The sequence below is a fragment of the Pipistrellus hanaki genome (assembly GCF_964339955.1).
Source record: "Pipistrellus hanaki genome assembly, chromosome: 1".
NCBI classification, from domain to species: domain Eukaryota; kingdom Metazoa; phylum Chordata; class Mammalia; order Chiroptera; family Vespertilionidae; genus Pipistrellus; species Pipistrellus hanaki.
The window spans coordinates 122,336,840-122,363,834 of NC_140503.1; the positions used below are offsets into that span (position 1 = coordinate 122,336,840).

Below are 26,995 nucleotides of genomic sequence, written 5' to 3' on the forward strand. Positions count from 1 at the left end.
CTTACAGGCTGTGCCACTGTTTCCTCATCCAGGAGCAGTGATCCACCTGGCCCCAACTATATTCTCTTGTCTGTTTTCTTTCATCCTTCACCGCCCCTCCTCAGGTTCACCACTGGCCATGCTGGGCACGGTTCACTTACCTGCCCCCTCTCCCCCATTTGCTGGCTCCTCTGCAGCTAATCTACCACTCCCCACTTCCTGCACTCCCTCAGGCTCCCTTACTGGTCCTTGCTGTTTCCTGGGTCTAGGTCTCCACAAGGCTCATACCCTGACCTCCCCATGGTGTTACTCAAATGTAAAGACCAGATTTACTTGACCAACTTATTCTGAATTTCAAGCTGCTTTCCAATACCCCCGCCCCCGCACCCAACCCACTGACACTCCATCTCCCTTTCCTGCTTGACTTTTCTCTATAGTACTCATCACTTTCTTATACGTTACTTACTGTTGTATTGTCTGCTTCTTCCCTAAAGAAACTTCCCCAAAGTGGAAGTTCCTTGAGGGCAAAGGTTTTCATCTGCTTTGTTCACTGCTGTCTTCCCAAGTACTTAAGACAGTGACTGGTTCATTGTAGATGTTCAATCAATCTTAATTAAAAGAATGAATTCCACCACTGAGTGAATAAATGAGGGAGTGACTGAATTCCCACCATCTGAAAATGGCACAGAGGTAGCGAGCCCTCCTAGGCTTATAGAATTACAGGCAGGATCAAGCCCAATTTTCCTTCCAGCCCAGTCGGCTTCAGAGAAGCCTGGGACTAAAAGACAGTACAATCCAGAGTGGATTTTTGTTCGTGCTGATGTTCTGTGTTTGGCAATCTCTCCATCCCCAATGCCAAGCTTCTGGTTATGAACTAAGTTTCTGGTTCTGACTCTAGTAAAATATTTAAAACCCATTCATCTCAAGAATGCTTTGGCACCCAATGACTGCCTACCCACAGCCATTTCCCCAATGTCACACAGTGTCTGGCGGCCACGCATATCCCAGGCAGGCCACCAGGACAGAGATACCCATCATTGGCAAACATCCAACACTGATCCAGAACAGAGAAAACCAAAAGGAAAAAAAAAAAAAAAAGCATATAATTTCACCCAAACATTTAACTAGCCTGGCCAAGTGCAGATCAGATAACATACTTGATTCCAGGCACAAACTCCACTCTGAATTCATGAGCCTCAGAACAGTAATTTTCCTGATTTGGAGAGAATAAAGAGAGAGACGCATCAAGTTCTAGTCCAGGAATCCAATGATCACAAATCTTTTCCTATTTATTCTGCTGAAGTGAAAAGTGACTTTGGAAAAAAAATAAACTCTGTATCCATTTCCTTGTTTGTAGTGATACGAATAAAAAAATAACCCAGCAAAAAAGCAACACCACCTTATGTACTTAAAACTGAAGTCTTGATCTCCAGTCTCAGCCTCTCTTTTTAGCCTTTTGTGGATTTTCTCCGGCCTGCAATCCCAGGTCTCCAATCCACAAGATTTGTGATCATTGGATTTCTGGACTAGAACCCAGAGATATCAGTCACCTGGGATTGCAGGCTCAGAAACTCACAATATGAAACCGAATATGAAAAATGCAACATAATTCTTGACATTTTTCAAAATGCTAAAAAGACAATGGGTGTACATTTTCAATATCATCAAATAAATTTCCACAGCTAAGAGTCTTCACCACGAGGAATTTTTTCAATTGAAGTTTAAAGCTAACATAAAAGAACTTGTTTTTTAAACTCTCATTCAAAATCTAAATCTCACAGAAAATATAAAATAATTTTAAAATCCATTCCCATTTCAAAACTATATACCAGTACTTTTGAAATCTTGAGTGCTGTGTCTAAGTTTAACACTTTGGCTTTAAAATGCACACTCAAAACCCATTGCATTGCTAAGGCTCAAAGAAGATCACGTGTGGAAAGAAGACCGGAACAGGAGGATGGAACAAAGGAAAAAAGACTGAGCACAGGGCACCTGGGAGAAGTAACGTCAGGTAGGTTTTTAGAAAAGTTAAAAATGTCCATCACACCACAAGATTGAATTTCTCAAGTGGAAAAAACAGAAAGGAGCCCTAGTCAGTTTGGCTCAGTGAATAGAGCATCAGCCTGTGAACTAAAGGGTCCCGAGTTTGATTCTGGTCAAGGGCATGTAGCTTGGTTGCAGGCTCCATCCCCTGCCCTAGTCAGGGAGTGTGCAGGCAACCAATTGATGTCTCTCTCACATGGATATTTTTCTCTGTCTCTCCCGCTCCGTTCCACTCCCTCTAAAATAATCAATGGGAAAATATCCTCAGATGAGGATTAACAAAAACAAGAAAAAACAGAAAGGACCAGAGAAACTACAAGGAAAAAAAATTGTTGTTGTTGTTATTAATCCTCACCCAAGGATTTTTTTTTCCATTGATTTTTGTTGTTTTTTAGAGAGAGAGAGAATGGAAAGGAGGGAGGGAGGCAGGAGAGAGAGAGAGAGAGAGAGAGAGAGAGAGAGAGAGAGAGAGAGAGAGAGATCAGTCAGTTGCTTCCCACACACACCCTGACTGGGACAGGAATCAAACCAGTGGCACTCTAACCATTTAGCCACACCAGCCAGAGCACTAGGGGGAAAAAATTATAGAAGCATTTAATAATCTGGGGAATGAGGAATTACAGTTATGTAATTGGTGAGAAGTAAGCAGCATGGTCCTTTTTTAAAGGCCCAAAGCGCTTTCTATTTGGCATCTTGTGGATGGGGTTGTAAGCACCATGCAAAATGCAGCCATGTATAAATGTACAAAAAGTGACCAAAAAATTAATTCAAGATAAAAACATCCACAGGGTTGGGGAGCCATTGAAAGTTAAAATCTGATTATGAGGACGAAACAAAAAGGAGTGTGTTTGGGATTTGTTTTCAAGGTCAGAGGGTGAGATTGGAGGAGGAACACTGTTTTGTTTTGTTTTTCAAAATATACATGAACTCAATGGGTGGATAAGATTTCTATCTGGCAATAAAGTTCACCGGGGAGAATAGGCTAACCAGGGAGCCTGTCTACGAAACACAAACCAGGACCAACACAAGCCTTATCACCGGATCCACCTGAGCCGCCATGTGCTCCCTGGTTGTGGGCGCCCCACACGGACATGTAAAGGCCAGGGCGGCCAGAGTAAGTCTACTTAGCTGCCTCCTGGAATACAGATACGACTCTTCATTGCTTAATAAATTAACAAAATGAGTTTTAAGGAAGTGAAACCACCTGAGAGAGTTTCATAATAAAATTAATAATTAAATTCAGAAATTGAAATGTAAATCCTAAATTGTAGAAATGTTATTATTATTATAAAGTCCCATAGCAGAGTCTTTCAGATGAACTACAATCATGAGAGTTCCCTCTCCCTTTTGAAAGTGAAGTGATAAGAACTGCACCATTTTCTATGAAATTTTAAACCGTATTTTGGCCTTTTCCATTAGAAACTAAAATTCTGGCCCCTATAAATATTTTAATACCAATCTCTATGAGCAGGATCAATCCATCAGGGAACAATTTCATAATTGTTTCCACAAGCTCACACTGCATATAATGTCACAAAGTAAAGGTCCTGGGTGGAAGAGAAGACGGTTATTATACTTTGAGAATAACAGTGAGGTCTTCATAATACATCCATCAAATGAAGAAACAGATATTATGGCCAATGTGTAATTCAAATGCAGATTAAACTAAGTGCTTGTTGTAGAGAGGGAGGGAGAGAGGAAGAGAGGGAGGGAGAGAGGGAGGGAGGAAGAGAGGAAGGGAGGGAGGGAGGGAGGACAAATTCACCATAAATTTTATTTATGAAAAGTAATAGTATTGAATACCTTTTCCTAAAAATTCACAGTTCACTGTTTATATTTCCCTTCTCCCTACCATCAAAAAATAAGGCTAATTTTGCTTTGCTTGACTTTTGTTAGTGAACCTGTCATGGGTTGAATTGTGTCACCCTAAAAAAGATATGTTGAAGTCCTAAATCTCAGCACCTGAGAATGTGACCTTATGTGGAGATAGGATCTTTACAGAGGAAAACAAGTTAAAATTAGGTCATTAGGATGGGCCGTAATTCTTATGACTATTGTCCTTATAAAAAGGGAAAAGTTGGTCCCAAAGAGACACAGAAAGGGAAAACAATGTGAAGTGCCTGGGAAAAGATGACCATCTACAAGCCAAAGGGAGAGAGAGGCCTGGAACAGATCCCTCCCTCACAGCCCTCAGACAAAAATCAATCCTGCAGACACCTTGATTTTGGACCTCCAGCCTCCAGAACTGTGAGACAATAAATTTCTGTTGTTTAAGCCAATCTGTGGTACTTTGTACGGCAGGCCAGTAGCTATGAGGACTTTTTATTTTGAAGTCCACATAAACCACCTCTGTATTTATCCACAGGAGAATTTTGCCAGAAATTAATGTCAAATTTATTAGGCTGTAATTTCTACAATCTGTCTCTCTTTTCCTTTCTAAAACATGGAATATTTTCCCATTCCCAAAACTCTCAAGTTCTCTTTTGCAAATAATTTCCTAAAGAGAATAGACAAGAAAGGGTATAAGTATGGTATTGACTCTGTGACAACCTTTTACATAGATTATCTGATTTATTCCTTACAGCAGGGGTGAGGAACCTTTTTTCTGCCAAGGGCCATTTGGATATTTATAACATCATTTTCAGGCCACACAAAATTATCAACTTGAAAATTAGCCTGTTGTAGGAGGCAGCCAATCAATGATTCTCTCTCATCGTTAATATTTCTTTCTCTTCTTTCCTCTCCCTTCCTCTTTAAAATTAATAAAAATATTTTTTTTAAATTAGCCTACTATATTTAACCAAACATTTAATTAACTCACCCTAATGGCTTGGAAGGGCCAGATGAAATTATTTCAAGGGCCTCATACAGGCCCACAGGCTGGACGTTCCCCCACCCCTGCCTTATAGGAATCAGAAGAGGTAGTAAGTATTATCATTCTCATCAGCTGAGACCCAGCCCTCTCATGTTATAGATCGGCGAGACGACACTACAGTTCATCACCATTTACAGCAAGGTGAAGTCACTACCCCAGCTGAGCACCTACGTCCATTCTCCGAACTCTCCCACCACAGCTTCTCCCCTTATTAAGGGCCGTGGCTCCATGGTTTCAGGTTCTTGGGTCCCTGAAATGCCATTCATCTGGACCCAGAGATTCACACTTTTATTTCCATAAAGAATGGCTTGATGTCTTCTTACCATTGGCTCTTTAATTTCTTAATAATGTTCATGGATCTTTTCTAGTTTTAACTATTTTCTTCCTGGATGAAAGAATGAAAGCTAAAGAGGAACTTAATAACTACTCTTTTTTTCTTTGTCACCTTTTATTATCATAGCATCTCCCCCAAACCACTGTTCACCTTTTTTCTCTTTGCTTTGTGTTTAGAATTTTTCACAAGCCATTGCTCACACTGGCTGTGAGCTTTCCTGACCCTGTTCTTCCTGTTTGAGCGTTTTTGAATTCTCAGTTTGCACCTTTTCACTTGTGCTGCACTGATAGGAGCTGGGAGAGCTCCAGCAATGTCCTATGTTGCTGTTTGTTTTTCGGTCTAGTTTTAAGAAGCATTCCCCCTTTTCTCTGAAACTGAAATAATGTACACATTTTTTATCAGAATTTTGTCAAAGTCTTCCATCTCACTGAGGTACCTTTTCTTTATTCTTTCTTTTGTTTATTCAGTAAATCTCTACTAAAGGCCAACTATGAGCCAAGAACCATTCTAGTCACCAGGTATGAAAGGGAAATCTAACTCCTGCCTCACAGAGTTTCTCATGACCTAAGGATCCTGAACAAGCATAACTCCTCTCACTTCTTATACATTCCTTTTTAATTATTAAGCTAGAGGCCTGGTGCATGAAATTCATGCATGGGGGGAGAGGGGGTGTTTCCCTCACCCCAGGCTGCATGGTCTCCAATCTGGGACCCCTCTAGGCAGTCAGACATCCCTCTCACAATCCAGGACTACTGGCTCCAACTGCTCACCTGCCTGCCTTTCTGATTGCCCCTAACTGCTTCTGCCTGCCAGCCTGATCACCCCCTAGTCACTCTCCTGCAAGCCTGATCAACAGCTAACTGCTCCCCTGCCAGATCAATAGCCCCTAACTACCCTCCCTTGACAGCCTGGTCACCCCTAACTGCCCTCTCCTACAGGCCTGGTTGCCCCCAACTGCCCTCCCCTGCCAACCTGGTACCCCCAACTGTCCTCCCATGCTGACCTGGTCCGCCCCCAACTGCCCTCCCCTGCAGACCTGGTTCCCCCCTCCCCCCAACTGCCCTCCCCTGCAGGCCTGGTCCCTCCCAACTGCCCTCCCCTGCCAGCCATCTTGTGTGTTGGAGTGATGGTCAATTTGCATATTATCTCTTTATTATATAGGATTTACTGGGGTAATATTAGTAACATTATATAATTTTCAAGTATACAGTTCTATGATACATCATCCATATATTGCATTGTGTGTTCACCATCCCAAGTCTAATCTCCTTCCATAACCATATATTTGATCCCCTTTACCCTCTTTATCATTCCCCCAACCCTCCTTCTCCTCTAGTGATTACCATACTGTTGTTCATGTCTATGAATTTGTTTGTTTATTTCATTTGTTTGTTTGTTGCTTTCTGTTTTATATCCCACATCATTCTTCTTGGTATTTGAAAATATTTATTCATCTAGACATCTGTACAGTATGTTCCCCCTTAGTATTATTCACAGTAGGTAAGACATAGAAACAACCTGAGTGTCTTTTGATAGATGATGGGATAAAGAAGATGTGGTACATATACCCAATGGACTACTATGCAGGAATAAGAAAAGATGAAATACTGCCAGTTGCAGCAACATAGATCAATCTTGAGAGTATCAGGCTAAGCAAAATAAGCACATACACTCTTAATAGACTTTCTTAAGGTCTTGTTTATTCCTTTTTTTTTTTTTTTACTCTGATGAAAGACCACCTATTGAAAGTCTTTACAACTACTACATCACTAGCTAACCCTTCCTTATTTTCCACATTAAGTCTAAAGAAGCTTGGAACAGTAACGCTATAAACAAAAGCAAAATAAAATAAAAAATCACCTGATACCCTGTTTTACACTTTCAGCAGCAAAGCCTCCCCTTACCAAAGCCTCTGGGCCAAAGTGTAAATGCATTGAGATTCTTCAGTTATGTTTTCTATCTTCGTGAACTGCTCAGTCTGACCTGTAGTGGTGCCATTTCTGTTTCTCCTTCATTTCATTCTCACCCAAATGTTCTTCATCATTTTTTCACCTTCAAGTTTCCTTCCTTCTATACATGGACCCACCTATCAGACATATTCTCTTTTCTTTTAGCATAGCAAACCCCTCCACTGCCAGAATTTAGTTCTCAGCCTGTCTACACAACACACTGGCGATATTTCTGGATCTTACAAACCTTTTTTAGTGTCTAGACCTTGGTACAGATGGGCAAGATCATAAACATTCCCCTGTTGGTCTCTGATGAGGATTACTTGTTCCTTCCTCCATTCAGGCACTTCTTTTATGTTAACACCTATTTTTTTCTGTTAGGGCATTAATTTTTTAGTCTGAGACGCAAACTCTCCTGACCCACCAGAGAAAGTGTACACCAGGGAAAGATGCAAGAGTAGGAGGCTTGCTAGCCAATAAAGGACTGCTGTGTCTCACTCAAAGTATTGTTGCCCTAGCTGGTTTGGCTCAGAGGATAGAGAGCACTGGCCTGCAGACTGAAGGGTCACGGAGTTTGATGCCAGTCGGAGGCTGGATGTCTGACCCTGGTCGGGGCGTGTGTGGGAGGCAACCAATTGATGTGTCTTGCTCATGTCAATGTTTCTCTTTCCCTGTCTCTCTCCCTCCCTTCCACTCTCTAAAAAATAATGTTCTTTTAAAATCAATCCACACGTGTTCATTCAGTGCATGTTATATATACCATCACTGTACCAAGAAAAATACAATAGCTTTGCTTTCAACAACTGTCACTCTGCAGGGCACTTCCGGGCAGCTGCCTCTGTGCACAAGTTACAGGTGCTTTCCTCACCACACAGCTTCTCAGGTACACATGGCACCGGGGACACACAAATAAACCGTTCCTGACTCCTGGCCAATTAAACCTGATGTTACATAACTACCATTAAAAAATATATATATACAGGGGCAAACCCTCTACGCAAGAATTTTCTTCTTCATCAGCCTCTGTTTGGATATAGTGTTTCTATTCCTGACAGGAATAACCCTTAATTATTATGTGCCTTGAGCATCTAGAAATTTTAAAATAGAATTCCACTTAATTTTAAGAAAATCAAAGAACTATGTCAATGGCAAAAGAAAAGGCCTGGGGAGGAGGGAGGGAAGGGTGTGGAGGGGGGCGGACAGGAGCAGGGCAGAGGAGAAACACTGACTCTGCCCAGTTGATTCAGAAGTCCTGGAAGTTGGGCAGAAAGACAAGAGCACTGAAGAAAGTCACTCAAGAAAACCAAATTCAGGACATAAATAAAGCAAACTTATCTCCAATAAATAAAAAAAAAGCATACTTATTTCCAGTGAAAAAGAAATATATGGCTCTGCACATGGCATAACGTCTCAAACATAGGATTTACACCTAAGACTTGGATAAACATCATTGTAACAAAGTGATTTTTACAAACTGCCTTTGTGGACCCTATTATTCTTGTCATCTTTTATCCAGGGGCATGTCTGTGACCAATAATCTAGCCATAAATGTCAATATTTCACCTAAACAGAGGAAGTGGTAGCTATTGTTCATGGGTATTATCAGTCCCAGGACAGCCAGCATCAGTCAGGATCCCACACGGGTCCTCAGAGAAAGACAAGTCTGTTCCTCTCAGTGAGTCTGCTCTCGGCTAAGGATGCCTGAGGCTGCGCTGTTGGCTCGGACAGCCCACGGAGCTCACTGTGCCCCCACAAAGCCTGCTGGGTAATGTGCTCCGTCCAGGGGACATGTACTGAGCACACAGCAGGTGCTGGAGGATAAAAGGCAAGAGGGACCATTCCTACCCTCAAGAATACAATTTGTTAATAGGAAAGACCTGCTTATGTATTGTATAAAAACCAAATCTAGAGAGTTACATCCAGGGGTCCTTCCACAAATAGGTCCTCCTACCCACCTCTTATGTGCAGGCAGCAAACTGTCCATATGTCATGCCCAACTTCTATTGATCGACCAGCTAGATATGGTAGATTTTAGATCATCATTCTTATCATAATGAGATACGAAGACTCATGCATGTGTCAACAGTTCAAACTGTACACATGATGACAACAGTGAGAAACACACCTGCGGTATAATAATGAATTGGACTAGCATTTGTCCCTGGATCCTGAAACTTACTCTAAATAGTTGGGATTTCCCAAGTAATTGAAAATATCTTGGTCATTCATGTGCCCCTTGGCCCATACTTGAGTAATGCTAGCAAGATGGGGCTGGCCATTCTGCAAATCATGTGAGTAGAGGGTTGAGGCTTTGGATGATATCCATGGACCTTTTGTACAAGGGAATGGGGGGGTGGGAGGGCGGAGGGGCCTGAAGATTGAATACCCATAACTAATAAGTCATCATGCCTGCACAATGAAACCCCAATAAAAACTCTGGACACCAAAGCTCAATAGAGATTCCTGGGTGGTAACACATCAATGTGTAGTGAGACACATCCTGCCTGACTCCATGGGACCAGGGTGGGGAAATGCTATGTCCAGGACCTTCCCAGACCTTGCTTATGTGTCTCCTCACTTGCATAGTCCTGATTTGTATCCCTTAGAGTAAGACAATAATCTTAAGTAGAGTACTGCCCTAAATTCTGTGAGTTATTCTAGCTAAGTTATCAAATCTGAATGGGTGGTGGGAACCCCCAAATTTGTAACCAGTTGGTCAGAACTGGGGTTGGTCTGGGGACGCCTTAATTTGTGTCTGGCATCTGAAGTGTGGGCTGTCTTATAGGGATTACAGCCTTCATTAATTTGTGAAGTTGGCGCTAATTCCATGTGGCCAGTGTTAGAATTGCATTGGCAAGCCCCATTCTCAACTCCTTAAACCCAGGACAGAAATAATCCTTTTAAGAAGCAAAGCTCTTGAGGAGGTAAGATGGCGGAAGAATAGATGGGCGGATTCTGAGCCCTCTCCCGAAGCAGAAAGAGAGAGCAACTGAGGGTCTTGTGCTGTGAGTGTTTATTGGCAAGCTGGGAGACAGCGAACACCAGAAGAAACTGCTGGGGGGCTGCTGACAGAGGTGCCCCTCACAGGGAAGCACCCACGCGGGCTGTGTCCCTGCCCGGAGCTACCTACCGGCTTGGACGGGGAAACCTCGCCATCTTGAGAGGAAGATAGGATCGTGTCAGAGGCCTGAATATCCACAGCCGCAGCGACCACCAAGCATCTGTAACCCCCAGAACGCGGATCCCAAGCGGCGCGAACACTTGCCCTCACAGGATTGCCCCACTGCTCAGCGAAAAGGATTACTGTTCTACAGTCTTTATCTATCCTTCTTTCTCCAACGCTTTATTCTATCTCAACCCTACCTTTATGCCCTCACCCTCTTTCCAATCTTTTCCTTTGATACCCTGTTTATCTTAACCCTTTCCTGCTCTAGATTTCCCCCATTCCATCTGTCTACCCCCTCCTAAAATTTCACCCTACTTGTATATATCTAATTTCCAACTACCTGCTCCAAACCCATTCACACCTCCCTCGCAGTTGTCCTAAAAAAAAAAAAAAAAAACAAAAAAAAAAAAACAGTCTTACTCTCTAACTCTGAAGTTGTATGTTGAATGTTAACTTTACTGAAGTTGTATGCTTTTCTTTTATAAGATTGATTTGCCTATGCTTTTTGTTTGATTGCATGTTTTTGTTAGCTGGGTTCTAGTCACCCTTATTGGTGGTTATTAATATCGCAAACACATTTCGATTCAGTGCCTTGTGTGTTGTACCTGGTTGTGTTGTATTTTGTGCCTTTAAATCAAAGCAGGAGAGAGAGAACTACACAACCAGACATCATAGATCATGGGGAGACCAAAAAACAGCCCGCATATGAAAGAAAAGCAGGCTTCACCAGAAAAGGAAGTAAACGATATAGAGGCAAGCAACCTACCAGAGCAAGAATTCAGAGTAACAATCTTAAGATGGCTAAAAAGAATGGAAGACAAATTTGACAATTTGAGTAAGACTCAAGAGGAAATGAAAAAAACCCAAGAGGAAATGAAGATGACTCAAGATGAAATGAAAAATGACATCGCTACTATGAAGAACTCAATAGATAGCATCAAGAGCAGACTAGAAGAAGCAGAGGATCGCATCAGTGAGCTAGAAGACAAGATGGAAAAAAATACCCAATTAGAGCAGCTTCTAGAAAAAAAAATTAAAAAGCAGGAGGAGAGCCTACGGGAGCTTTGGGACAATGCAAAACAAAACAATATTCGAATAATAGGGGTTCCGGAAGGAAAGAAAACCGAGGTAGACATGGAAAATGTATTTCAAGAAATAATGACAGAAAATTTTCCTGAGATAGAGAAGAAAATACCCACACAAATCCAAGATGCTCGCAGAGTCCCAAGCAAAATGGATCCCAGAAGACCGACGCCAAGACATATTATAATTAAATTGGCAAACACCAATGACAAAGTTAGAATCTTAAAAGCAGCCAGAGAGAGACAGAAAGTTACATATAAAGGAACCCCCATCAGACTAACAACTGATTTCTCAACAGAAACTTATCAGGCCAGAAGGGAATGGGATGAAATATACAAAGTCATGCAAAGAAAGGGTCTGAATCCAAGAATACTGTACCCAGCAAGACTATCAATCAAAATTGAAGGGGAAATCAGGAGCTTCACAGACAAAAAAAGACTAAAGGAATTTATCTCCTCCAAACCAGCAATGCAAGAAATGCTCAAAGGTCTACTGTAAAAATAAATAAATAGGAAGCGAAGAAGGAACACAGGGGTATAGAATAAAAATGGCATCAAATGAGTACCTATCATTAATAACATTAAATGTAAATGGTTTAAATGCTCCAATCAAAAGACACAGGGTAACAGATTGGATAAGAAAACAAGACCCATACATCTGCTGTCTACAAGAAACCCACCTCAGAAAAAGAGATGCACACAGACTGAGGGTGAAGGGATGGAAAAAGGTTTTCCAGGCAAATGGAAATGAAAAGAAAGCTGGGGTAGCAATACTTATATCTGACAAATTAGATCTCAGAGTGAAGGACATAACAAGAGACAATGAAGGCCACTTCATAATACTAAAGGGAGCAATCAAACAAGAAGAAATAACCCTGGTAAATATATATGCACCCAATACGGGAGCACCCAAATACATAAAAAAAACTGCTGGAGGACATTAAGGGAGAGATTAACAGCAATACAATCATAGTAGGAGATTTTAATACCCCACTGTCACCCTTCGACAAATCATCCAAACAAAAAATCAGCAAAGAAATATCAATCCTAAATGACTCACTAGACCAGATGGAATTAATTGACATCTTCAGAACATTCCACCCCAAAGCCACAGAATATACATTCTTCTCAAATGCACATGGGACATTCTCAAAGATAGACCACATTTTGGGACATAGGCAAAGTCTCTTCAAATTCAAGAAGATAGAAATCATATCAAGCATCTTCTCAGACCATAATGGCATAAAACTGGAAATTAACTACAATAAAAATAATCCAAAGAAATCAAACACATGGAGACTAAACAGCATGCTATTAAACAAGGACTGGGTTACCAGAGAAATCAAGGAAGAAATTAAAAACATCCTGGAAACAAATGACAATGAAAACACAACAATCCAAAATCTATGGGACACAGCAAAAGCAGTTTTGAGAGGGAAGTTCATATCCTTACAAGCCTATTGCAAAAAACTAGAAAAAAGTGTAACAAATGATCTAACTCTACAACTCAAAGAGTTAGAAAAAGAGCAACAAGAAAAGCCCAGTGTAAGTAGAAGGAAGGAAATAACAAAAATCAGAGCACAGATAAACGACATAGAGACCAAAGAAACAATACATAAGATCAACAAAACCAAGAGCTGGTTCTTTGAAAGGATAAACAAGATAGATGGACCTCTAGCCAGACTAACCAAGAAACAAAGAGAGAGGACCCAAATAAACAAAATCAGAAATGAAAGAGGTGAAATAACAACAGACCCCACCGAAATACAACGGATTGTTACAAAATACTATGAACAACTCTACTCCAACAAACTGAACAACCTGGAGGAAATGGACATATTCCTAGAAAAATATAATCTTCCAAAACTCAATCAGGAAGAATCTAAAAATCTCAATAAACCAGTGACTTGGGAAGAAATTGAAACAGTCATCAAAAAGCTTCCAGCAAACAAAAGCCCAGGGCCAGATGGCTTCACAGGAGAGTTTTACCAAACATTCAAGGAAGAACTAAAAACTATCCTCCTCAGACTATTCCAAAAAATCCAAGAGGAAGGAACACTTCCAAATTCCTTCTATGAAGCCAGCATCACCCTAATACCAAAACCAGATAAAGACAACTCAATGAAAGAGAATTACAGACCAATATCCCTCATGAACATAGATGCTAAAATCCTCAACAAAATTCTAGCAAATCGACTCCAGAAGAGCATCACAAAGATCATACACCACGACCAAGTAGGATTTATTCCAGGAATGCAAGGATGGTACAATATCCGCAAATCAATAAACGTGATACATCACATAAACAAATTGAAAGATAAAAATCATATAGTCATATCAATTGATGCAGAAAAAGCATTCGATAAAATCCAACACCCTTTTCTGATAAAAACTCTTAACAAGGTGGGAGTACAAGGATCATACCTCAACATAATAAAAGCTATATATGATAAACCCACAGCCAACATTATACTCAATGGGCAAAAACTAAAACCATTCCCTCTAAGAACAGGAACAAGACAGGGATGCCCACTCTCGCCACTCCTGTTTGACATAGTACTGGAAGTACTAGCCATTGCAATTAGACAAGAGGAGGAAATAAAAGGCATCCAAATTGGAAAAGAAGAAGTAAAGTTATCCTTATTTGCCGATGACATGATATTGTACATAAAAAACCCAAAAGACTCCATTAAAAAACTAATTGACTTAATAAATGAATTTGGTAATGTAGCAGGATACAAAATTAATGCCAAGAAATCCATGGCTTTTCTATACACCAACAGAGAAACTGCAGAAACAGAGACTAAAAAAGCAATTCCATTTACCATCGCACCAAAAAAATTAAGATATCTAGGAATAACTTTAACTAAGGAAGTAAAGGACCTATATGGGGAAAACTACACGACACTGAAAAAAGAGATAGAGGAAGATGTAAGGAGATGGAAGAACATACCATGTTCATGGATTGGTAGGATCAACATCATCAAAATGTCCATACTTCCTAAAGCAATCTATAGGTTCAATGCACTCCCCATTAAAATACCAACGACATATTTCACCGACCTAGAAAGAACTCTCCAAAAGTTCATTTGGAACAATAAAAGACCCCGAATAGCCACAGCAATCCTGAGAAAGAAGAGTAAAGTAGGAGGGATCTCAATACCAGACTTCAAACTATATTACAAAGCCACTGTTCTCAAAACAGCCTGGTACTGGCACAAGAACAGACATATAGATCAATGGAATCGAATTGAGAACCCAGATATCAACCCAAATCACTATGCTCAACTAATATTTGACAAAGGAGGCACGAATATACAATGGAGTCAAGACAGTTTCTTCAATAAATGGTGTTGGGAAAATTGGACAGACACATGCAAAAGAATGAAACTAGATCACCAACTTACACCATTCACAAAAATAAACTCAAAATGGATACAGGACTTAAACATCAGACGGGAAACCATAAAAATACTAGAAGCATCCACAGGCAGCAAAATCTCAGACGTATGCCAAAAGAACTTCTTCACTGATACTACCCCTAGGGCAATGGAAGCTAAAGAGAAAATAAACAAATGGGACTACATCAAAATAAAAAGCTTTTTTACAGCAAAAGAAACCATCAACAAAACAACAAGAAAGCCCACAGTGTGGGAGAACATATTTGCAAATGATACCACTGATAAAGGTTTAATCTCCAACATCTACAAACAGCTTATACAACTAAATAAAAGGAAGATAAATAATCCAATTAAAAAATGGGCAATGGACCTAAATAGAACATTTTCAAAAGAAGACAGAAGGAAGGCCAAAAGGCACATGAAAACATGCTCAAAGTCACTAATTGTCCGAGAGATGCAAATCAAAACAACAATGCGGTACCATCTCACACCTGTCAGAATGGCCAACATCAACAAATCAACAAACGACAAGTGTTGGCGAGGTTGCGGAGAAAAAGGAACCCTCGTGCACTGCTGGTGGGAATGTAGACTGGTGCAACCACTGTGGAGAACAGTGTGGAGTTTCCTCAAAAAACTGAAAATGGAACTCCCATTTGACCCAGTAATCCCACTTCTAGGAATATATCCCAAGAAACTAGAAACACCAATCAGAAAGGATATATGCACCCCTATGTTCATAGCAGCACAATCTACAATAGCCAGAATTTGGAAACAGCCTAAGTGTCCGTCAGCAGATGATTGGATCCAAAAACTTTGGTACATCTACACAATGGAATACTATGCGGCCATAAAAAATAAGGAATTCTCATCATTTGCAGCAAACTGGATGGAACTGGAGAACATCATGCTGAGTGAAATAAGCCAATCAATGAAAGAGAAACACCACATGACCTCACTCATTTGTGGATAACAAAGAGCATTATAAACTGATGAACCAAAAGATAGATATAGAGACAGTAAATCAACAAGTAGACTGTCAAATTACAGCGGGGAGGGGAGGAAGATCTGGGGGAGATAATAGATCAACCGAAGGACTTTTATACATGCATATAAGTATAACCAATGGACACAAAACTCTGGGGAGGGAGGGGATGTGTGGGAGGGAGGGTGGGGGGCAAAAAAAAAAAATCAATAAAATATATTAAAAAAAAAAAAAAAAAAAAAAAAAAAAAGAAGCAAAGCTCTTGAAGCTGACTGGACCTCCCCACCCACACCCTACCTCCAACCCTAGGTAAAGAGCTGCCTCTGTCCAGTCTCAGCAAGAAACTGCCTCACCAAGGTAAGCAAACGTAGGTGCAGCCCAAGGTGGGCTTTTTGATAAGTGATGTCATTGAGGTGTAAAAACCACAATGAGGGCGCAGGAAGACAGAGTGCAGTAACTGCGAGATTCAGCATAGCTTCGCTAAGGCGGTCAACGCCGTTCCTTAAAGATGAACGTAACTTTAAAAAAAGGGACGAGCAGGAGGCAGGAGAGCAGTGTGAGTCAAGGGTTAACTTACTGGGTCAAGTTTAACAAGAACAAGAATTATATCTCATTTTTATTCACTCCTTCCTATGTGCCTGACACTGTGCTGGACTTACCTGATGAAGCCTCTCACTGTGCCCATGTTACAGGCGAAGAGTGTAAGACGTGGGTTAAGAAGCCTGACAAAGGACCAGAGCCGGCAGGCCAGTGGCTGAAGAGGAGAAGCGCAGACGAGAGTGGGAGAGGAAGGCAGATTGTGAACGGCCTTCGGTTCTGTCAGAAACCTGATGTTTTTGTAGGCACTGGGAACCATCAGAGGTAATGTGACCAGAACTGTGATTTCGAAAGGTAACGGTGGTGGCAGGAAAAGCATTCCAAAAGAGAAAGACTAGAACAGGAAGACCGGTCAGGGGACAGGGGTCGGATCACTAGCCAAATATGATAGGAGAGCCTGAACAACGGCAAGGACAGAGGAAATGAATCCGTGGGGATGGGGACAGAGAGGAGGGGGAGGTAGAAGATGACGGAGACGCATGAGGCCCAGAGCTGGGGTGGATGATGGGAAGAGTAGCCAGGAGGGGCTGGCACAGACATCCAAACACGGCACTGTTCTTGACACTCCTGCCTGAATTTGGTGGCGTTCACACTCTTGACCAATTAACAGATAATAAAGTAACATTTAAAGGCCAAATTCAGCCCTGGCCTAGGGGCTTGGAGCATCAAGCCCATATACCAAAAGGTTGCAGGTTAAAATAAAATTAAAAAAGACTAATTCCAACACCAGCAGACAACCCTCAAACTCCACATCCCAGTCCTCTGGCCACCCCATTTCTCCGCGCTCTCTGTGGTTGGCGTGCACCTGCCCTTGATGGGTAATGAGCAGCAGGGAAGCTAATCAAGGACTTTTTGTCTGAGTGGCTTTTAGACTGCTGCGCTCAGGCGCAAGCATGGCAGATCACCAGTCGACTTATCGATCCCATACTAGTCAAAAGCACACACATCCCACTAGTTTTTTCCCTACCTCCTCCTAGAATTCACTGGGAATGGATCAACAGAGAGTGTGGGAAAGTAAACAAGAGCTGAACACAAAGGACTCCACTAAGACCAGAGATAAAATTAATACTAGCTTTCCAGTGTTGGAACTAACAATCCTTGCCCTTCAAACCTGTCCTCACAACTTCCTGTCTGCTGGTTCAGCCTGTGCCCCATAGCTGGGTTTGATGGGAGAGGCTGAAGAACCGTTTTATTCATAAACAGACCTGTAGAATCAATAATAATCCTTTTACTGAGTCCTTTAAATGTTCTGGGTACTCAGCTCATAAATATTATTGTGGATACCACTTCTCACTCTGCTAAAAGCTCAGGTCTTGCTAATAACCCTAACTATAGAAGTACAGAGGGGGGAAATTGACTTTCTGTTCCCCTAGAGACGGAGCTGTGAGGGGCCAGGGCTCTGGAGAACGAAGGTGTCAGGTGTGGATGTGTCTGCTTCCCTCTCACTCCTGACATTGCCCAGAACCACCATCCTTTGTAGAGCACTCATCTGAAAACGTTTAAAGAAGACATACCGAAATGCTCTCTTACACAAGCCCCTGACACATAATCAATATCCCTTTAAGCACCCACATCTATATCTCGTATTAACCTTGCATTTCACTGTGGTGCAGGGGATATTTGCTGTGTTTCATCTCCAGATCTTGTCTAATCTGACACCATTCCATAATAGATACGTCATCACAGGGCGAAACTCCGCATTGAAGACACCTTTCTTAAACGTTTCCCAATGTGACAGAGCCCAGTATGTGATTTGTAAATGTGGTCTCCTGCGATGATTTCAAAAGATACCAAAATTCATTAGGTATCATCCATGATTCAGTAAGGTAACTGAGAGTCAAATTATTTTGCATATATAAATTTATATACACTAGAGCCTTTTTTGTTTTGTTCAAATGAACTGTCTCCTTCCTCACTTTCAATCATCCAATTTTAACAACACCAACAAAACTGTCATCATCCTCCCATCTCAGAGCTATGTCAAGAAGCAAAAGGTCAAATTTTTTCTGTGTGACATGTAACTAAAAAGTGAAGCCGGACGTATTATAATTGACCCTAACTAAAACTCCGACCTACCACAATACTCTTCCATAGAAACTCAGTGTCACTTTTAACAATGTGACATTTTATCCTCTCTTTAAGGGGGAAACATGAGGCAGCAACTTTCAATTCATTATAAATAAGAGAGGGGACTAACATTTGGGTACCTAATAGGTGTCATTGGATGTGCTAAGGCTTACAAGTTTCCCCCCATTTAATTTCTATAAAGTTCCTGTTAGGTAGAAATCATTGTCCTATTTTACAGATTATAATTAAACTCAGAAGAAAATAGATGAGAATCAATAAGTAATCTTTTCGGGAGATATCATACTTTGAGCCTGAAAGCAGGGCGAGGAAATTCCGCCACCTTCACTACGGGCTGGCAAAGTGAGCTTCTCCTGTCAGGGGGAGACTTCCCCCTGGGTGTGCAGACTCGGCAAAACCCAGACACCGGACCACTACTCAGCTCTCAAAACCTACGCACCAGCCAGCTTCTCCAGGTCACCCCTCTGTCAACCTCCCCAGAAGAAACAGGCTGGTGAGCACTCTGCACTGGAGGCGGGGAGGGTGCGGGGGGCATGGACAGATTAGGAGTGACCACACTCTGAGATGCAGCACAATCCTCACACTCACTGGTGCAGCTCAGATCCACTGAACCTCAGTGCCAGGCTCCGAGGATGCTGGGATGGGCAATACAGGTACCCTCAGAGCCACCTAAAGAGAGAAGGGACACAGCCAGATAAACATGTGGTTCCTGTATAGGACGGTGGTTCTGGCGGCTGAGGGTGTGGCTGGCCCAGACAGTGTGAAAGCAGTGGCTCTCTATATTCGTGAACTGACTGCACACAGCACTGTCCTTACCATCAGCTTTCAGTGGGGAGGTAAGGAGATGGAGACAACTAGTGTTTCTCCAGCTTTTTACACCACAATCCAGTACACATTCACACATACGACTAAAAGAAAACACGTTTGCCAAAACAAGACTCTCTTCACTGCTCAAACGTACTCTGATATTCTCTATGTATCTACTATCAATAGTATCTACCAACCTACATCTTCCCTCCCTCCCTCCCTCTCTCTCTTTTCCTCTCCTCTCTCCTTCTCGCCCTTTCACTTTGAAAAAACAACCCTCTAAAGCACATGTGTCAAACACAAGGCCCGCGGGCCAAATCCAGCCCGCCAGGCCTTGCAATGTGGCCCGCACCGCGCTGTCATCACTGCACTCCGCTGTCAGTTTATGACATTGTCAGTTTCTGACTGTTCAGTAAACCATTCGGCCCTCAATTTAGGCTGGATTTTAGATTTTGGCCCCTTCTCTGATTGAGTTCGACACCCCTACTCTAAAGGGTGGCAACCCACAGTTTAAAAACACTGGCATTAACCTTTTAAGTAGGAGTGACTATCATTTCTCTAATATACTTCCTCTTCTCCCTTCCACCCTCTTTTCCATTAAAAGGTACCCTTGAGGGATTAAGGGCACGGCTGTCTACTGAAAAGGCCTGCTGTGCGCCAGAAACTGGCCCGGAACCTTGCCTGACATACTGTCCTACCAATCCTCACACAGCCTTACGGGTAAGCATTACAATTCCCATTTCACAAGAGAAGCTTAGCGATCAGGAGACTTGCTCAGAAAGACACGATGAAGCCAGTATTCAAACCCAGGTCTGTGTTTCTTTAGAACTCCAATTGCACCGTAGGGCCTTTCATGAGAAGTTCTTAAGTAATTAAAGCTAACATAATAGCAAGAATTTCATAAGTCCCCTTGAGATAACTCAAATCCTTGCAGTGTTACAAAACCAGGCTTGGGAGGCCTAGACAGAAACTAGGGAAATATGTGGCGGGAAAACTCTCAGGCTTAAACTTAATTCCCTTAGGAACCCTTAGCAAAGGCTCTAACAAGCGGAGAAGAGGTAAAGGAGAGCTAGTGGAGCACGGGCCTAATCACCCTCAACACAGGCTGGCTGACCGGCACTGACCGTTCTGGGGGCTCCTAATGAGAGCATCTAGCTCAGCTTCTTCCAACCTGTCAATAGTCAACAAATAGTCACAAGATGAAACACTAACACAGGCAGAGCGAAAGTAAACACGATGCACAGCTTCCGTTTTATTTGTAAAGCCTTTCATAATTATAGTAAGTTGAACTACTTGGTGAGAGGGAATCTTATTTGGAAGGATGACTAAACATATTTGGCACAGATATTTGTATTCTTTCAGCCCCATAAGTAAAGAAAGATACACTTACAAAACACAAGATATATCAAAGAGGGCAAGTCAGGACAAAATTTCAGCCCCGAAAACTTTCCGCACAAGCAATGGCCTAGGGAAATTAGTGGCAGGGTCCTACTAAATACGTGCCATCATTAACTGGTCCCACCCATGACCTAAAATAGTGTGACCTTTGGTGACAGTACATTAACTGGCCAGTCATTGGCATTGTTACCGCTAAGTGGTAATATTTCTCAGAAAATTTTAAGGACCTGATGTATTTTTCACAAACACACAATAAATGTAATTTTGACTGTAACACATGAGAAATTAAATAATTTGTTTTACAAATGGCCTTGGGGTTTACATTCACTGTGTGGCTTGTAGGATAGCAAAACCTTTATAGTTTAACTTGGCATATAAATTCACATACAAATGTGAGCAATGTGTTTTGTCTAATCATCTGGTGTTATTTTCTCAGCACCTCAGCAATAAAAATATTGCCGAGTCTTCTTTTCTTTGCAAGTACCATGATGAAAAAAATCCTGAGTATGCTCAGGAATCCATTGCCTGCTTATGAAACATAAAGACTTGTGAAAACATGGCACGTACTCAAGGAGCCTAGTTTGTTTTAAATATTTTAATAGTGTGCACTGCTGCACTGGGAACTAAATGTGCATTATGCCCAACATCACATCCAGTGTGTACTATGCTTTGATCATTCTATCAAAAGATCAAAATTTAAATATTATGTAAATTATATTTCATACATGTTCTCCTTTGCAGAAATCAAACGGCAAACTTGTTTCTTCTCTAAACACATGAGAATATAAATAAGCAACAAATTTAAACTGAAGAAAATACTCACTACTTGACTCCATTTTTTAAAATGCCCTCAGGTATCAATTAAAATAAAAAGCCTTTGTGTTTTCTTAACATAATCCTAACTGTCTATGTTTATGCTTTTAAATTTTTAAGCATATTCTTAATATCTATTTTAAAGGTTCTTTAGCTAAATATGTATGTTATTTTCATTAAAAATGTTATGTAAATCCTCTTTCTGAAAACTCTGAGAGGTTATATAAGTCAATGGAAATGAAGGCAAAGATTAGAGAATATTCAATATTCAATCACCAAGAAAAGTTGTCATTTTCATAACAACTAAATGTAAAGTATGAACCTTGATTGGATTCTGGTTGTTAAGAAAAACAACTGAAAAAGGCATTCTTAGGACAATGGAGGAAACGGCAACATAAACAGAATATTAGATATTGTGAAATTTTTGTTAATTTTCTGAGGTGTGATAATGGTTCTATGGTTCTTTAAGAAAATATCCTTATTCTTAGTGCATGCATGATGAATTTTTAGGAATGACATATCTGGATAAATGAAACTCACTGGTGCATGAAACTGACAAACGAACCAACCATTTTTAAAAGTACTAAAAATAATAAGTAAATAAATAAAAAGTGCTTGTACGTATAAATAGATATGTATAGGAAACAAATAGGGCAAAATGTTAATAACAGTTGACTTTCAGTGGAGAGTATACAGATGTTCATTGTACTATTCTTCCAACCATTTTGTATACATGAACATTTTCGCACTACAACGTTTCAGGGGAAAGAGAATAGTCATTTTCACTTATTGTGTACTGAGGCCCAAACCAAACTAGGTACGGATAAAACACTGCTTTACATGGCCATAGGATGTTTCATTTTTCAGTAGCAGTATGCTTCAGAGAATCAATTTTCCACCACTAACCCAGAGAAATCCCAGCAGCTCTTCTGGCCAAGACCATAGAGAACAGCTGATTGACACACACCACCTGAATTAGAGAAAGGCATCAAGATCCCCAGAGGGTAAGCTACTCTGACCAGCAAGTTTGCATGGCAATCTGTGCGCTCGGAAAGATGAAGGGGTGGGAACAGGGGTCTGGTAGCCAGGGACCTTCACAACAGACAGAATCTACTTAGTCAGGCTCTGTTCTTTGGAGATAGCATATGACATGAACTTAAAGCTAAATTAAACTAATTTAAACCATCAACTCTACTTTTTCAGCCACTAAGGATGAATTGTTTAATAAGGAGATTACCAGGTTCAATATTAAGCAAAAAATCTGAGATGCTACTCAAAAATTAAAACCAAATAACCAAGTTCTGGAATTATATGATAATTTTTTGAGAGAACATGTGTAAGCATTTGATTTACAGATAACTGAAGTATCCTATATAATAAAAACCTAATAGGCTAAATGGCTGGTTGGCTGGTCAGCCATTTAACCAATCAAAGCATAATATGCTAATGAGATTATAAGGCCACTCAACCAATCACTATGACATGCACTGACCACCAGGGGGCAGATGCTCTGACCAGTAGGTGAGCTTGATGCTGGGGTCCGGCCAATCGGGACTAAGCAAGATGGGTCAGACACACCCAGGAGCCCTCCCAGCGCCCCTCCCCACTGGCCAAACTTCTGCATCCCTCCTGGGCCCCAATAGTGCACTGGCAGGGTCCCTTGGCCTGGCCTGCAACCTCTCGCAATTCAGGACCCCTCAGAAGATGTTAGAGAGCCGGTTTCAGCCTGATCCCACAGGCCAGGCTGAAGGACCCCACTAGTGCATGAATTTGTGCACTGAGACTCTAGTTAAAAATAAAACAGATCTCTGAAACAACATAGCTAAATGTTTCCTACCTACAAAAAGTGGCCTTTTTTTGTTTGAGGTCCAAATCTCAAAGGTTCTGGGCACTAGTTCACTATTAAGTCAGAGTGCAAACCAGCCATCCATTACTTCCTGCAGAATCTGATATTCTTTTTCATTGGCCCTAATTAAAACTAAGCAGTAAGCACTAAATTTTCAAGAGGCCCAATGCAGTCAAAGGCTCCACCTTGGTTGTACCTCTTTTTTATGTGCTTTTATTTTTAACTTTTCTTTTTCTCATTCAATGTAATATTTACATTATATAATTGTTGGTCTCCCCTTCTTTTCATTCTCTTCTGTCTTTCCTCTTCCCCTCCCAGTCCTCCAGGATTAACCCCAGGCTGTGGAGCTATAAAGAGTCCTGGCATGGCCCATTAAAGCCTGACCGAATCAGGCCAGGAGCTAGAATACATATGGGGAGAATGGTTCACTTTCCTTTAACCAAAGAACCATTATCCTGTTTATGGTTTAAGTGGGCCCTTTCCCTTCTAGTTACTGCTGCCTGCCTTTGATCTTTAACCTATAACTTATACTTCTCTTTAAGAGGAGCAGGAGACCATGACACTGAAATCTCACTTTGCTTCTCATTATCCTAGCAAGAAGTATGGTAGAGAAGTGTTGAAAACATCAATAAGTTTGGGTAAGATCTGTGGACTTCCCTTATGCAAGAGAGGCCCAAATTCTGTTCAATGTCTCCATTTTCTGATGTTTTCAAAGTTTCTGATCTATATGTAAGCAGTAAGCTAGGCGTGGAGGGAGACACAAAGAGACTTTCTAAGTTCCTCACTAGAGGTGTATTACTACATTACAATGGTTTAACAAAAATTTACTGTCTATGATAACACCTCCAGGAGCCTTCACAGCCTCTAGAAGTGATCTGAGCCACTTCCTGCGGCTTATCCTCTCCAGGCTGCCATTTCTTTATCTGTCAAACGGGGATAATAATAGTCATAGGGTCTGTACAGAGTAAATGAGTCAGGATGCATAAAGAGCTTAGAAGAGGGCCTAGCACATGGTAAGAACTGTATAAATACTAGCTAATTGCTATTATTATAGGCTAGAAGCATACCTACAGAAAATTCTGCAAAGAGAGCTTGCCTTCTTTGCTCCCCACCAACAGACTTACTCCGAACCGGCAGGAAAGACCCACGACTCAATTATTTGGTTCCCTGTTTAAGCTCCAGGATGTATATAGAGTGGTCTCAGCTAAGAGTTAGACCTCTTTCTGGAGCAGCTAGGTTCCGATAGAAACCTGCAGTATGGCAACCTCCTATGGTTAAAAATGAAAACTGAAGTGATTAAAATGGAAATCTATCTGACATGCACTTCAGAGCCCACACATTTGCAGTAAGTTCTGCCGCTTCTAATAAATGTCCCCAACTCTGCAGTACTGTGACCCTGACTGAAGACACACATCACCCTGCACATTAGAAAGACAAATGCAATGACCTTCAACCGAGTACAGGGCCCCAGAGTATGTGGCATAAACAGGTAATTGGCTGCTGCCTCGCCCGGGTGGCACAGTGAGTCCATTCTTCAGAACAGGCAGGTCCACTCACTTGTGCCACACCTGGCATGTCTTTTGGACAATACTTACGCGTTACAATAGGGCCTCTTTTCATAGCCTTTGTAGTTGTTCATGTTGAGAGCCATCTTGCAGACTTCACAATGGAAACATCCTTTATGCCAATACTGGAGGGAAAAATGTTTTTTGTATTTTAGTACAATGCCAGTTCTTTCCAGGATGGGTACAGAAAGGAGACCTTTTTAGTGCATCACAGTCCCCACCCGTAGTTGAAAAATAAAACAAAATGATGGGAGGTTACAGTGGATGGGTTTGCCTACTGACAGTTCAGGAAATAAAGCAGCAACTATGAAAACTGCGTTTTAAAATGAACCCCCACCACAATGTACAGAGAAGGAAGAGCCGCCGCCACAGCTCTGTCCACGCTGCCCTTCTACGGGAGCCCGGGATGGAATTCTGAGCTTGGTTCAGGGAGGAATGAAGCCTGTGAAGTGGCTTCAAAAGGAAAACCACTCCAGTTCAAAGTGCCTACACCCCCCGTGCCTGTAGGATCTCCTAAATACTGAGTCCACAGGGAAGTCAGGTGCCCCGCGGAGCCAGGAAGCGGGCTACGCCAGTACCCTTCGCCCCCGCATCCCTGTCCAGCTCCCACTACATTGTGGGAAAGGCGGACTTTGTCCGAAATGACTGTCAGGGTGGCTGAGTGGCTCTTTTAAGAGGCATTTTGACACCACACGCTGATTTCACAGGGACCGCCTCCGGCTGGTTTCAATTGCCAGGCGGGGTCTGGCTCCCGGGCGGTCCCACTCCCTCCGCGCCCGGGGGGGCCTGAGCCGGACGGATGGGCCCCGGAGCCCTGCCCGCCGCCCGCAGCCCGGGCTCTCCAGGGGCTGATCCTCAGCACTGCGGCAGCGGCCGCCCTGGCTTATTAATTACTGTTCGCTTCTCCACCTCCGCCAGCACAGGAGGCCCTTGGGGGGTGGGGGGTAATCAGGGCGCCGGCAGGTCTTCCAGGAAGCCGGTGCGGGGAAGCGAGAAGCAGGAGTGGAGGTGGGAGGGGGCGCGGCTCGCCGATAGGAGGGGCCCCCGGCGCCCGGCGAGGCGCTCGGGCCCGGGCTGGCTCCGCGGCGCGCGCTCCGCCGCAGCCCTGCCGAGGCCGGAGCGGCCCCGCACCCCGCCGCCCGCACCCCGACCAAAGCCCCCCCAGCTCCAGCGCCGTCCGTGAGCGGCTCCCTGACTCTCCCGGGGCGTCTTCCTCCGCGCCCCGCACACGGAGCCCAGACCTTGCGTCCCAGATGCCAAAACTTCCCGGAGCAGGTGCAGCCGGCTCTCCGCTCACCTTGTCCAGGCAGTTGACTTTCTCGGTGGGATACACCACTTTCCCGCAGCGGGCGCACTGGGGGTTCATGGTCGCGGTTCCCGGGGGCGGCGGCGGCGGCTGGGGGCTCCGGGGAGCCGCTGTGGCATCCCCCGCGCGCCCCGCACCGCCTCGGGGCCGCGGGAGGGCGGTGGGCGCCGGGGTCTGGGGGGCGCCGGGCTCCGGGCGAGCCGGCTGGGCGCGCGGGGAGCGGTGGGCGCGCGGGGAGGCGGCGGGCCTGGCGCCTGGGGGCGGCGCGCTCTCCGCTCGGGCTCCGGCTCGGGCTCGGGCTGCGAGCTGCTCGCTCTGCGTCGCTGGCGCCCCAGGTAGCGGTGACTCACCCCCGCTCGCGCCGCCCTCCGCACGGCTCCCCGCCTCGCCGCCGCCGCGCAGGCCAAACCCACCGGCGCGCCCCGAGCCCAGCGGCGGGGAACGAGCACGTCGGGCACCGGAGAGGGAGGGGGCGGCGGGGAGGGGAGGGCCCGGCACCGGGAGCTCCGCAGGCACCGCGGCAGCGGCTGCCGGGCCGGGGAGCGCGTGTGCCGGCGCCGCAGCGGGGGCGGCCTGGTGGGCGGTGGCGGGGCGGGGAGCGGCGGGGCACGGAGAGATGGGGGGGCTCCAACCCGCGCGCGTTTCCTGTCCATCTTTTCTGCCCCAGCCCGGTCACCCCCATTCCCGGGCTGATGTTCCTGGTACCCGGAGGGCGCGATGGTGCGCCCGCCCCCCTCCTCCTCCTCCGGCCCCGAGGCCGCGGGCAG

General features: G+C 43.4%; 1 protein-coding gene across 2 annotated transcripts in view; it reads right to left on the minus strand.

Moving 5' to 3' along the window:
* The window catches only part of NEBL (nebulette), a 368,782-nt gene extending 342,073 nt beyond the window's left edge, over positions 1–26,709 (minus strand). The window contains exons 1-2 of one of the 2 annotated variants that reach the window (XM_084868235.1): positions 26,220–26,709; positions 24,953–25,047 (exon numbers count right to left, since the gene is read on the minus strand). In XM_084868235.1, coding sequence (XP_084724361.1) covers positions 24,953–25,047; positions 26,220–26,288 — 164 coding nt within the window. In that variant the 5' untranslated portion in view covers positions 26,289–26,709. The remainder of the gene's footprint in view (positions 1–24,952; positions 25,048–26,219) is intronic. The other variant, XM_084868233.1, reaches the window with a different exon arrangement.
* Between the last annotated feature and the right edge of the window lie 286 nt (positions 26,710–26,995).